The sequence below is a fragment of the Silurus meridionalis genome, chromosome 29 (genome assembly GCF_014805685.1).
Source record: "Silurus meridionalis isolate SWU-2019-XX chromosome 29, ASM1480568v1, whole genome shotgun sequence".
Lineage (NCBI taxonomy): Eukaryota > Metazoa > Chordata > Actinopteri > Siluriformes > Siluridae > Silurus > Silurus meridionalis.
This window is the reverse complement of record NC_060912.1, coordinates 1,013,621-1,025,640: the sequence shown is the minus strand read 5'-3', so window position 1 is coordinate 1,025,640 and position 12,020 is coordinate 1,013,621. Positions and strand designations below refer to the sequence as shown.

General features: G+C 41.3%; 2 protein-coding genes across 7 annotated transcripts; one reads left to right on the top strand and one right to left on the bottom strand.

Moving 5' to 3' along the window:
- Positions 1 to 2,979: 2,979 nt before the first annotated feature.
- rpl15 (ribosomal protein L15) lies at positions 2,980 to 6,238 on the bottom strand. Its single transcript, XM_046843915.1, has 4 exons — positions 6,166 to 6,238; positions 5,302 to 5,483; positions 4,727 to 4,863; positions 2,980 to 3,338 (listed from the first exon to the last, which is right to left on the bottom strand). Exons 2-4 carry the CDS (start codon positions 5,471 to 5,473, stop codon positions 3,033 to 3,035), a joined length of 615 nt encoding a protein of 204 aa, XP_046699871.1. The 5' UTR covers positions 5,474 to 5,483; positions 6,166 to 6,238; the 3' UTR covers positions 2,980 to 3,032.
- An 89-nt stretch (positions 6,239 to 6,327) lies between these two features.
- On the top strand, positions 6,328 to 11,322 carry nkiras1 (NFKB inhibitor interacting Ras-like 1). 6 transcript variants are annotated; one of them, XM_046843922.1, is made up of 5 exons: positions 6,336 to 6,465; positions 8,177 to 8,268; positions 8,543 to 8,654; positions 9,457 to 9,698; positions 10,557 to 11,322. In XM_046843922.1, the coding sequence occupies exons 3-5, from the start codon at positions 8,561 to 8,563 to the stop codon at positions 10,797 to 10,799; spliced, it is 579 nt and encodes a 192-aa protein (XP_046699878.1). In that variant the 5' UTR covers positions 6,336 to 6,465; positions 8,177 to 8,268; positions 8,543 to 8,560; the 3' UTR covers positions 10,800 to 11,322. The 6 variants fall into 6 exon arrangements, with proteins under 6 accessions (XP_046699872.1, XP_046699878.1, XP_046699874.1 ...); XM_046843918.1 differs by having other exon boundaries at positions 8,177 to 8,306; XM_046843919.1 differs by having other exon boundaries at positions 8,177 to 8,395.
- The last annotated feature ends 698 nt before the right edge of the window (positions 11,323 to 12,020 follow it).

The following is a 12,020-nucleotide window of genomic DNA, read 5'->3' as shown; positions in this document are numbered from 1 at the left end:
ATCGCAGTCATTTTAAAGCTGCCTAATTGGTGCTTATTAGGCTTTATTGCTGCTCCCTGATATCCACAGGTGTTTTCAATACCTGATTGAAAACACTTCATTGAACCTCTGTTCTTCAGAGTGGTAGTCTTTAAGGGGTTGAATAATTAAGTCAATGAAGAATTCACAAAAGAAACATTTACTACTGTATTACAAAACTAATTGATGTCATTTTAGTTGCATATGGTTCTTTAAGAAGTCCTTGTAGGATTTCATTCTGAATACAATTACAAATGTACACTAAATTCCCTAAAACCATTTACAGCATTGGGGGTTGAATAATTTTGAACACAACTGTACATAACAAAAAAGTGTGAAACAAATGAAAAATGTCATATTCTAGGTTCTTCAAAGTAGCCACCTTTTGCTTTGATTACTGCTTTGCACACTCTTGGCATTCTCTTGATGAGCTTCAAGAGGTAGTCACCTGAAATGGTCTTACAACAGTCTTGAAGGAGTTCCCGGAGAGACGCTTGGCGCTTGTTGGCCCTTTTGCCTTCACTCTGCGGTCCAGCTCACCCCTAAACCATCTCGATTGGGTTCAGGTCCGGTGACTGTGGAGGCCAGGTCATCTGGCGCAGCACCCCATCACTCTCCTTCTTGGTCAAATAGCCCTTACACAGCCTGGAGGTGTGTTTGGGGTCGTGTCCTGTTGAAAAATAAATGATGGTCCAACTAAACGCAAACCGGATGGAATAGCATGCCGCTGCAAGATGCTGTGGTAGCCATGCTGGTTCAGTATGCCTTCAATTTTGAATAAATCCCCAACAGTGTCACCAGCAAAGCACCCCCACACCATCACACCTCCTCCTCCATGCTTCACGGTGGGAACCAGGCATGTAGAGTCCATCCGTTCACCTTTTCTGCGTCGCACAAAGACACGGTGGTTGGAACCAAAGATCTCAAATTTGGACTCATCAGACCAAAGCACAGATTTCCACTGGTCTAATGTCCATTCCTTGTGTTCTTTAGCCCAAACAAGTCTCTTCTGCTTGTTGCCTTTCTTTAGCAGTGGTTTCCTAGCAGATATTCTACCAGGAAAGGCCTGATTCACACAGTCTCCTCTTAACAGTTGTTGTAGAGATGTGTCTGCTGCTAGAACTCTGTGTGCCATTGACCTGGTCTCTAATCTGAGCTGCTGTTAACCTGCGATTTCTGAGGCTGGTGACTCGGATGAACTTCTCCTCCGCAGCAGAGGTGACTCTTGGTCTTCCTTTCCTGGGGCAGTCCGCATGTGAGCCAGTTTCTTTTTAGCGCTTGATGGTTTTTGTGACTGCATTTGGGGACACTTTCAAAGTTTTCCCAATTTTTCGGACTGACTGACCTTCATTTCTTAAAGTAATGATGGCCACTCGTTTTTCTGTACTTAGCTGCTTTTTTCTTGCCATAATACAAATTCTAACAGTCTATTCAGTAGGACTATCAGCTGTGTATCCACCTGACTTCTGCACAACACAACTGATGGTCCCAACCCCATTTATAAGGCAAAAAAACACACTTATTAAACCTGACAGGGCACACCTGTGAAGTGAAAACCATTTCAGGTGACTACCTCTTGAAGCTCATCAAGAGAATGCCAAGAGTGTGCAAAGCAGTAATCAAAGCAAAAGGGTGCTACTTTGAAGAACCTAGAATATGACATTTTTCATTTGTTTTACACTTTTTTGTTATGTATATAATTCCATATATAATTCCACATGTGTTAATTCATAGTTTTGATGCCTTCAGTGTGAATCTACAATTTTCATAGTCATGAAAATAAAGGAAACTCTTTGAATGAGAAGGTGTGTCCAAACTTTTGGTCTGTACTGTATATACACTATATATACATATGCATACAACTATATATATATATATATATATATATATATATATATATAAACTTGATGTTTATTTGCTGCACATTTATTCACATATTTTACATGCTGTATTTATTTGCACATTTTTTTCTGTACCTGTCAATTTGCTATTATTTCTGCTTGATGCTAAACTGCATTTTGTTGCTGTGTTTCTGTAATATGCAGTGGCTAAGTTCTATCTATTTAATCTAACTGAAATGATATGTTCTACAATCATATATATGTGTGACGGTCAGATGACGATATACTTTCCACCCTATAGTGGATCTGTTATCCTTAAATCTGAGGTCTGAAGATGTTTGGTCTGATGAAGTCTGAAACCACCAGGAGAAGCAAAAAGAAAACTCGAGCATGGATGACGCATGCAATGTAGAAATAGATTTTTTTTAAAGCATGTATAAATCCAGATCACGTGTTCAGTAGGACTTAAGTTGATGAGGGTTCAAACATGCTTCCTGGGTTCCATGCTTTACAGAGCACCATGTGCACATATGCTGAGGAGCAGCTCTGGAAATGACGGAGGACCTGAAGAGCTTAGAATTTGGTGTCTTTTCTAACATATTAACAGACCAGCAAAGAAACCAGTCAAAAGCCTGTCCACATTTTCTTATCAAATCAACTTCCTCTATTCAGAATCGTGCACATTGCGCTTCCTGGGTCACACTAATGAAGCGGAGATCTGGAGATCAGGAACTGAACATGAGCACCTGTGTTTACTTTGTATTCAAATAATGTTAGTGTTTTCTGGGGTTTTAATCAAACCACAGCTACAGTTCTGAACCTTCTGAACGATTAAATGCTCAAATGTGCAATAAAAAAAAAAAAGTGCAATACGACTTTGCACTCATTTTATTTAAGTAAATGTGCAATACCACATTTATCAATTTATCCTATTTCTTTGTTTTTTGTTTCTTCTCACATGTTCAACTGGAAGCTTCAAATCACCAACACAAATTCCCTGTAAATGAAAACATACTTGACTAAAACAACTTCTTTATCTGGTCATTTTTGAAACAGTGTTTATTCACCAAGATTTCTGATCACAGTTAATTTGCATATTAAAGACACCAGGCAATAATCAGACCATATAAAGGTACTTTATTGGGCTGAATGTACAGATAAGCAGCACCCTTTTTAGCGATAGCGGTGCAGCTGCAGAGTGTTGCGTCTCCTCCATGCGGCACGGCGAGAACCACCAATGGTGAGGTGGAACTTGTGGCCCTTGCCCAGACCACGGCTCTTCTTGCCGGCTGACGTGAGGCCTCGCATTTCCCTGTGCTTGTGCACGGCCTTTGTGATCCATTGCATGTCGGGGTTGCGTCTGATGGCCTTGTGGAAGGTGTCGATCAGGATCACCTCGAAGAATTTGTACGTGGAGTCTTCACCCACCCAGTAAGAGTTCAGCACGCGGAGACCACCGCAGTGACGGCCGGCACGTTCCTGAGAAACAGGGTGAAATTTTATTTATTTATTTTTTAAAACCACATTAAACTCAACTACATACAAAAAAAAAAAAAATCAAGTGCTAATAAAATGTTCAACTGGAACTTTGGGTGCATTTTGACCTTCACACATCACGAGAAACCTCACCCTCGTACGCATTTTACTGCATTTATTAAAATAAACATTATGGTTTTGAAATCTCGCTCCATTATTATTCTTATTTACACAAAAACACAGACGTCTGATTGCATGTGTGTAAGAAATAATCTGCAGACTGGAAAGACATTTCCCACTTTAAAACAAAAAATCCCAATAAACATTGATCTGAATGGTGATCAGAAGCGGTCAAAAAATTCAAACCGCTTTAAATACGACACTGAAGGAACTCGGCATTGAGACGAGACGATGCGACGTCCCTGCGTTTGCAGTAGGAATCTCAAGGTGAAGTGCGTTCTTGGTCTTTCACGGGTTCAAGACTGGTTCAGTCGAACAAAGGACTGAATATTTTTTTTATTATGAAGGTCATCGTGCACTTGAGAATTTGTCCCTATTGAGAGTAGATTTAATTATTCAATTCAGTAATAAATAAAATGCACTCGTTACAGTCTGAATGTTTGTACAGTGTTCACTAAATGGACTAGAGGCAGAGCAGCTTAAACACACACACACACTTGCTTAGTGATCCAACACTGTCTGCACTCCAGTATCCAGCCGAGGTGTGTGTGTAATAAAAAACTTATTTTATCGATTACACAATTAGACGATTTATTGCAGTGTGTGTGTTTTTGTGCTGGACCTTAAGGACCATAAAATGATATAAATGTCCATCTTTTCTACACTTTATTTTGAATTTTGTGAATACATTGTAAACGTATTTGAAGTCTAAATCACGCAGTGAAAGATCGCACTGTAAATGCTCACGTGCGCGGGTCTAATCTAGACTTCGTGTGACGTACGCGTTTTGTTTTGGCGATTTAAATGATGTCAAATCGTTATCGACGATATTTTACACCCCTGTTACAACTATATATCCTGGTATTTGTATTCCCTCTCCCCCAGACGACTCTTCTAGAAATCTTCCCACGTCTGCGTTTTCTGTAAAAACACCAAAAAGAGCTGCGAGGTTTCATCCAGCAGTCTTTACACCGCTCACGAGCGCTGCACCAAAAACACAAGATTTCGTTATGAGATGAAAGTGATGTCGGACCCTACGATTGAAAGCCTACACACTCATGGTCCAGATGAAGCCACATTGAGATCCTACAGCTACCCAAGAGCCTGGAGATGAACCCATATGATCTACAGATAAATTCAGCATCGCTTTCGATTTCTCCAGACGAACAGGAATATAACGGAGCAGGTGCGAGCAGCGATGAAACACGTACCTCAGCGATGGACTGTAGGCTGCGGGCGAACTTCAGCTGGTTGACGCCGTGGTGCACGGGTTTGCCGTAGGTGGCACCTTTGGGCACGGGGCGTTTACGGCCACCGCGGCGAACGCGCACCCGGTAGATGACGTAACCTGCGGGCGAAGAACCGGATCAGGAACCAGAGTCACGTTTCCATGACAGGACGAGAAGATATTTATAATCGTGTGATGGACACCACGGACTCGACGATACCACAGAACACTTTAAATACCCGGTTTAAACACGTGACGGGTCAAAAGTATGTGGACACCTGACTCTTCCAGCCAAATGTGGTTCTCCTTCAAACTGCTGGTGCACAATTGTACAGAGTGAAGGAGCAAAGGACTCTACATGGAATGGAGTGGAAGATCTCCTGATATTGAGCTTCAAACCCTATTTGGAGTGAATTGCACCACAGACCTCAACTACTCACCTGCATCAGAACCTTGTGGAGATGATACCAATCTAAGAGTCATGTGTCCATATACTTTTGTCGACAGTTTGTATTTTGAGTTTCCTGTCTATCCAGCTCGAGTTCAGGTCTCACCCACCTTGCTTGGCCTTGTACCCGAGTCTCCGGGCCTTGTCGGGTCGGGTGGCTCTGGGAGCGCGGTGCAGGGCGGAGAGCTGACGGTACTGCCAGCAACGGACACGCAGCAGAAAGCGCATCACATCCGACTGCTTCTTCCTCCACAACTCCTGCATGTACTTGTACGCACCCATGATGCCTCAACTGCAGGGAAAAACACACACACAGGAGTCAACATCTAGACTGTAGAAATCCTGAGATGTTCTCCAGAACATAGCTAATAAAGTATTCTGAAATTAAGCTTGAAAACTACTTATTCTGGACCTGAATGGTCCTGGGAACTTCTTCATACACCTTCAGACTCTTCATATAGGAGTCTGAAGGCACCTCAAATCCAAAACATATCTACTCATGTAAATGGCTCTCAGTGCTCCATGTTTTGACATAATCTACAATAATATCTACAAGCTGGTTTCATGCTCCTGGGGTTCAATATATGTTTTTGAACATCTCAAGATCTCCAGGCTGAACCCCAACACGCCTGGAAGAAACCTTCAGCTTAACTACCGTCATTTACAACCACCAGAACAACAAATAAACATCAGACATTCAAATAATTCCTAGTGAACTATTTAAAAGACACTAATTCCAAACACAAACTGTTTGGTTTCAAGAAACCATCTCGAAGCGTGTAGAGCAACAGCGCTAAGAACCTTCTCAAACCAAATATCACAAAAATAAACATCTACAGCTGAAAAATACCGATATGGAGAAAAACACGAAGGTTTCCGGGATGGTTTTTAGAAATCCCGAGCGCTGATGCCGCTGTTTAGTGTTGGATTTATAACGGATTCGAGATTCAGAAAAATGGAAAAGAGTTTCTTACATGATGGCGTACAAACCGGAAAGAGAGAGCTCCTTACCCAGAATGCCTTATGATTAACTCGAGATGGCATTTCCTGTGTATACGTGTATGGGAAATGTAGTTTATATGATCATTTTCGTTTTTTGTCGTGGAAATAGAAAGCAAAACCAACACGATGCGTGTAAGGGTGTGTTCGGGAATGTTCGTGATCATAAAAAGATACAACGGAAGTCAATTCTGATGATACATATTATATAAAATCACTAGCATTAACAGATCGCTTGAGCGTCGCACACGATTGACGTCATCACTGTGCTGAAGGTAGGCTCGCTCCCTTTATCGTGTTATAATAATAATAATAATAATAATAATAATAATAATAATAATAATAATAATAAAGGTTTGGTTTTGCCCGAATGCGACTTTTCGGCTTTATTGTGCGTTCATTTAAAGAATAATTCAAATATTTGCTCTAAATCAGTGTTGTGTCGCTCATAAATCATATAAAAGCATGAATTTGGGTTCAGTTCTGATACTTTATTACTCCAAAAGCGCATTTAATCCTCACACACTGATGAACACTGCAACTAGAAAAAACATAGAAAAGCTCTTGCTTGATCTTGAGTTTTATTTTTATTTCAGTAAAATAACTGTATGGGGTATTTATAAAATATATAAATTATTGTGAAATCCAGATAAAAAATACAAAATGTGATTTTAAAATGTGGATATAATTTAGGGCATTAAACTCGAGCTGCTTTCTGTTCAGCTTCTTTGACCTTCAGGCTGCAGGAAAGAATTCTGGGATTTGTTTTTGTTTGTTTCAAAACACTGATCATTCATTCATTTTCTGTCTATTTACCTGTTTAATAATAATTTTCAATTAATATCTCTATCTGTTTAACTGTCTATTCATCTGTCTGTCTGTCTACCTGTATCTTCATCTGTCTGTCTGTCTATCTGTCTCTTCATCTGTCTGTCTGTCTGTCTGTCTGTCTATTCGTCCGTCTGTCTGGCTGGCTGTCTATTCATCTGTCTATTTGTCTGTTTATTCATCTGTCTGTCAGTCTACCTGTCCCTTCATCTGTCAGTCTGTCAGTCTGTCTGTCTGTCTGTCTGTCTGTCTATTCATCTGTCTGTCAGTCTGTCTGTCTGTCTATTCATCTGTCTGTCAGTCTGTCTGTCTGGCTGGCTGTCTATTCATCTGTCTGTCTGTCTGTCTATTCATCTGTCTATCTGTCAGTCTGTCAGTCTGTCTGTCTGGCTGGCTGTCTATTCATCTGTCTATTTGTCTGTCTATTCATCTGTCTGTCGGTCTACCTGTCCCTTCATCTGTCTGTCTGTCTGTCTGTCTGTCTGTCTGTCTGTCTATTCATCTGTCTATCTGTCAGTCTGTCTGTCTGTCTATTCATCTGTCTGTCGGTCTACCTGTCTCTTCATCTGTCTGTCTGTCTGTTCATCTCTCTGTCTGTTTATCTGTCTATTAATTATTTTATTTGTATTTCTGTTTGCCTATTCATTTGTTTATTAACCCATCTCTTTATTTATCTGTCTGGTTCTCTTTATTATTATTAATATTAATTTTATTTCTGGTAAATGGGTTTGTGTTCATGTTTAAAGTGGTTTAAAGTCTTTAACAGGATGAGAGCTAATACCCACCTGGATCTTTAACACTGCTACTAAACACACTGATTTCTCTAAACAGTATAATCATTTTTTCGGATCAGGAAGCTTCTTCAGCGCTACAGAAAGCCATTACAACGAAAAAAAACCAGAGCCAAATCACTTACATGTACCTGCATCATTCGTGCTGTTTATTATCAGTTTCTAATGGAGTAGGAAAGTTTGTTTTGATCATAAACAGTTGATTTCCTGGAGATTTTTTGGTGTCTATGTCGCTTGAAGGTTTTGAGCTGGTTTTAGAGCTGTCTAATTAAATCCAATCTAAAGACTATAAATGGAACATGTAGGGGTTATTATCATGCTGAAAAAGTGCGTGCCTTCCTCCTCCTTTTTTAAAACTGTCACGCAGGTTTATTTTAAAGAGGAGGTGGAATTTGTGCACCAGAAAACTTCTCCATCACTCCATCAGCACTGGTTTTCAGACGTATCAGAAGCCTCTGGGTTCGTGTCTCCCCGTGTTATTCGACCTCGTCTATCCGGTAATATTCGACCTTGAATCAGAAATGTGCATAACTTCTAATCTCGTCAGCTAGAACAGTGTTGAGAGGAAAAAACCCTTTCTGTTCCAGTGAGTTCACTAAACTGTAAGGTTGGTTTGGACACCATGTTGTCACTTCCTGTAATGTACTTCCTGTTTGAAAAGAAAATCCGTTGAAATACATAATCAATTTATGGGACTTTGAGATGTTTTGCTGTCTTATCTGTGTCTTTGTAGGGCATCTTCAAGGGCATTATGGGTAAAGGCTGTAAGGTGGTGGTCTGTGGCTTGACATCTGTCGGGAAAACGGCGATCCTCGAGCAGTTACTGTATGGGAACCATACAGCTGGTCAGTCCTGAAGTTCTCTCACACACACACACACACACACACACACACACTCAGAAAGTGTATTTATTCCTGTACATATCATCCCACGTGTACACGCTCTGAGACTCCAAGGCTTCGTGGTTTACTGAAACCTCGACGTTGTTACAAAGCAACCAGAAAACACGGTAGAGATTCAGATCGTAACGTGGTTTTAAAAAGTCCGGAGACTAATAGTGTAACTGTTCTGTGCTTCACCATCACAAACGTGAAATTCTGCGTGAACATGGGCAAATCTGTCACAGAGACGTTTGACATGACATATACGGCGACGCTGAGCCGAGACGTCTGAGGTGTTTTCAAGAGCGGAAGAACATCGCCGGAAGACAACAAGAGATCAGGAGGACCTTCCACGAGCTCAACCACAGAAAACGTGCGGCAACTCATGCACGATGATCTCCTGAGAACCATCCACATGATCCCATTTCCGCACACATCCTACTCGCCAGATTTGGCTCCTTCACAACTGCACCCTCTCCCAAAGATTAAGATCCACCTCGCACTTTTGACACCGTTGTGGGATCATTCAGAGCGACTTACAACTGAGCAGTTGAGGGTTAGGGACCTTGCTCAAGGGCCCAGCAGCTTGTGACCTTCTGATCCAGAGTCCAATACCTTACCCACTGAGCTACCACCTTCTCCAGGACACATTCCAGAAGAACGCTGGGAGCACTGTATTGCTGTGTAAGGGGACTATTTTGAAGGCATCACCTCATACGTTTTGTGTCTGTGTGTGTCTGTGTGTATTTTACATGTTGCTGTTTAGGTGCTGAAACAAATGAAACCCAGGAAGACATCTACGTGGCCTCGGTCGAGACGGACCGTGGTGTGAGAGAACAGTTACGTCTATACGACACCAGGGGGCTCCACGACGGCCAGGAGCTTCCCAAACACTACTACTCTGTGGCCGACGGCTTTGTCTTGGTCTACAGCGTCGACAGCATGGAGTCCTTCAAGAAAGTTGACGTCCTGAAAAAGGAAATCGACAAATCCAGGGACAAGAAAGAGGTACAATACAAAACTGCTGTTTTTGTCTTTTTATATTTTTGTTCCAAAAATCTCATTTCTAGATCGAAATGTATTTATTGCAGATTTCCATACAATCATTTCATACATTATATAAAATTAACTATATGTCCAAAAACTTGTGGACACCCGAGCATAGGATTCGAATGTGCTTTCTGAACACGAGCACACTTTGAAATCTAGTGGAACATCTTCCCACAACAGTGGAGGTTATAATAAAAGGGAACTGGAGACTAAATGTGGAATGAGATGTTCAAAAAGCACCGAATTCGCAATTCCCCAATCTGAGTTGAGCACGATTCAGACAGATGTTCCAGCTGTTTATATTAGTGCTCTCATTCTAACGTTATTGTATCTGTAGTAATGAATACTTCAATTGCAGACGCCACATAATCCAAAAAGTTTATTTTTTTTTTAAGGAAGGAGTCTCCAGTGTCAACTTTGTAGTGGGAATTTTTTTGTCTTTAGATTGGAGGGGTTGTGTTTTGCTGTTTGCGTGTAACACGATAAGCTGCGGGGAAAAAAACTGGAAAGGAAAATGTTTTAGATCAGCATTTAATGTAACTATAAATGGATAAAAAAAAAGGCATTTATAGTAGAAAGGTATTAATGGACGGAGTCTCCAATGCCGGTGTTTGGCATAAGTAAGTTTTCCACCACGGGAAAGTCTTCAGCTCTGAGGATGTTGTGTTTGTGTGCGTGTGTGTGTAATTGATTTAACAATAAATGGATAAAAAGTAAGTCATTAATACAGAACGTAGCTGTTTGGAAAATGCAGTCGTTTGCATTTCATGAAGTTCCTGATGATCAGGACACGTTTCTTGTCTGTGACTCTGCCAGGTGATGGTGATCGTTCTGGGGAACAAGTCGGACCTGCGCGAGAGACGTCAGGTGGAGCAGGAAGTGGCTCAGCAGTGGGCTCGGGCTGAGAAAGTGAAGCTGTGGGAGGTGAGCGTGACCGAGCGCAGCTCTCTGATCGAACCCTTCACCACGCTCACCAGCCGCCTCACGCAGCCTCAGAGCAAATCGGCGTTCCCGCTGCCCGGCCGGAAGAGCAAAGGAACACCGTCCAACGACATCTGAAACATCTCGAGGTCCTGCAAAATGTTTTTTTGTTTCCGGGAGGGGAAAAAAATGAGGATCAGCCAAAGACCACCATGAACACACTCGAGTGGTTTAGATTTGAGTAATGTAAAGTATGAGTGGATGATTGTAGCAGTTCCGTATAGAAAATAATAGCAATCTATGAATCCATGATGCTTCCACAACAGTACAATAAGCTGTAATAGGCAGCCGGGTGTCTGCCTCGAGCGCTTCGGTTTTCAGTCCCTCTCAAACGGAGCTTCACCGAACATGTGGCAGTTCAGCCCCGGGGAATCAAGAGGAACAGCTTCGGGTTATGTTTTGTAGCAAGAGGCAATAATAAAGGTATTTTATTAACCGGAAATGTCACGGTGAAGCTGTGTGTGTGTGTGTGTGTGTGTGTAAAGGTTTATATTAATCACTTTGTACTGAACAGCTTTGGCACTTGTGTGTGACGTGAACAGGTAGAATAATAAATGTGAGCTGTAATAAACCGTTTTAGAAGGTTAATTATATTTAAAAAGCTTTATGTGATTCCTCAGTGCAAAGAAACCAAATCATTAGGGACACTGGTGTCTCGTATCGGTCCGATCGGTCTGAATGCTTCAACACCGATATCCACAACACCACAAGTACATTCTATGAGGTTGAGTGTAGTGAAAATTTTTTGGGACACCTGACTTCCTCAGCCATATCTGGTTCTTCCGGTATGGAGGCATAACTATCAGACGTCACGCCCGAGACCCAAACCTGCACCTAGAACCAGTTCTGCTTTCCATGAGTTGGAAGATCTCCTGCTATTAATCCTATTGCACACTTTTGGGCTGAACGTAAACACTGACTGCTCCCCAGACCTTCTCACCTACAATCAGTAATTAGTGGAACATCTTATCAGAAGACTGGACGTCATTACAAGAACAAATGGAGAATTAGTGTGGAATCAGATGTTCAGAAATCATACGGTTAGATGTCTAGACACTTGTTATACAGAGTAGATTTACCTTAAAGTAATTAATCGACTGTAGGGTTGCATATTTTATAGCCAATCAACATAGAAAAGATTATAGAGGATTATTTTCAGCATGGTTTCACTGAGATATTAATTTTATTGGAGGAATCACAAATTCAAGCTGTTTCCTGTGGAAGCACGTTTCCACCACTGAATAAATAAAAATAAAAAAAGGCACAAACTTTTACATATTTTTTTTATTCAGTGGCAGC

Excerpts from the sequence above, each read along its gene's own strand:
- rpl15 (XM_046843915.1), bottom strand. The coding sequence starts at position 5,473 with ATGGGTGCGTACAAGTACATGCAGGAGTTGTGGAGGAAGAAGCAGTCG. Across the intron at positions 4,864-5,301 it reads CGGGTACAAGGCCAAGCAAG|GTTACGTCATCTACCGGGTG; the intron begins GTGGGTGAGACC and ends CTTCGCCCGCAG. Across the intron at positions 3,339-4,726 it reads GCCTACAGTCCATCGCTGAG|GAACGTGCCGGCCGTCACTG; the intron begins GTACGTGTTTCA and ends CCTGTTTCTCAG.
- nkiras1 (XM_046843916.1), top strand. The coding sequence starts at position 8,561 with ATGGGTAAAGGCTGTAAGGTGGTGGTCTGTGGCTTGACATCTGTCGGG. Across the intron at positions 8,655-9,456 it reads GTATGGGAACCATACAGCTG|GTGCTGAAACAAATGAAACC; the intron begins GTCAGTCCTGAA and ends GTTGCTGTTTAG. Across the intron at positions 9,699-10,556 it reads AATCCAGGGACAAGAAAGAG|GTGATGGTGATCGTTCTGGG; the intron begins GTACAATACAAA and ends TGACTCTGCCAG.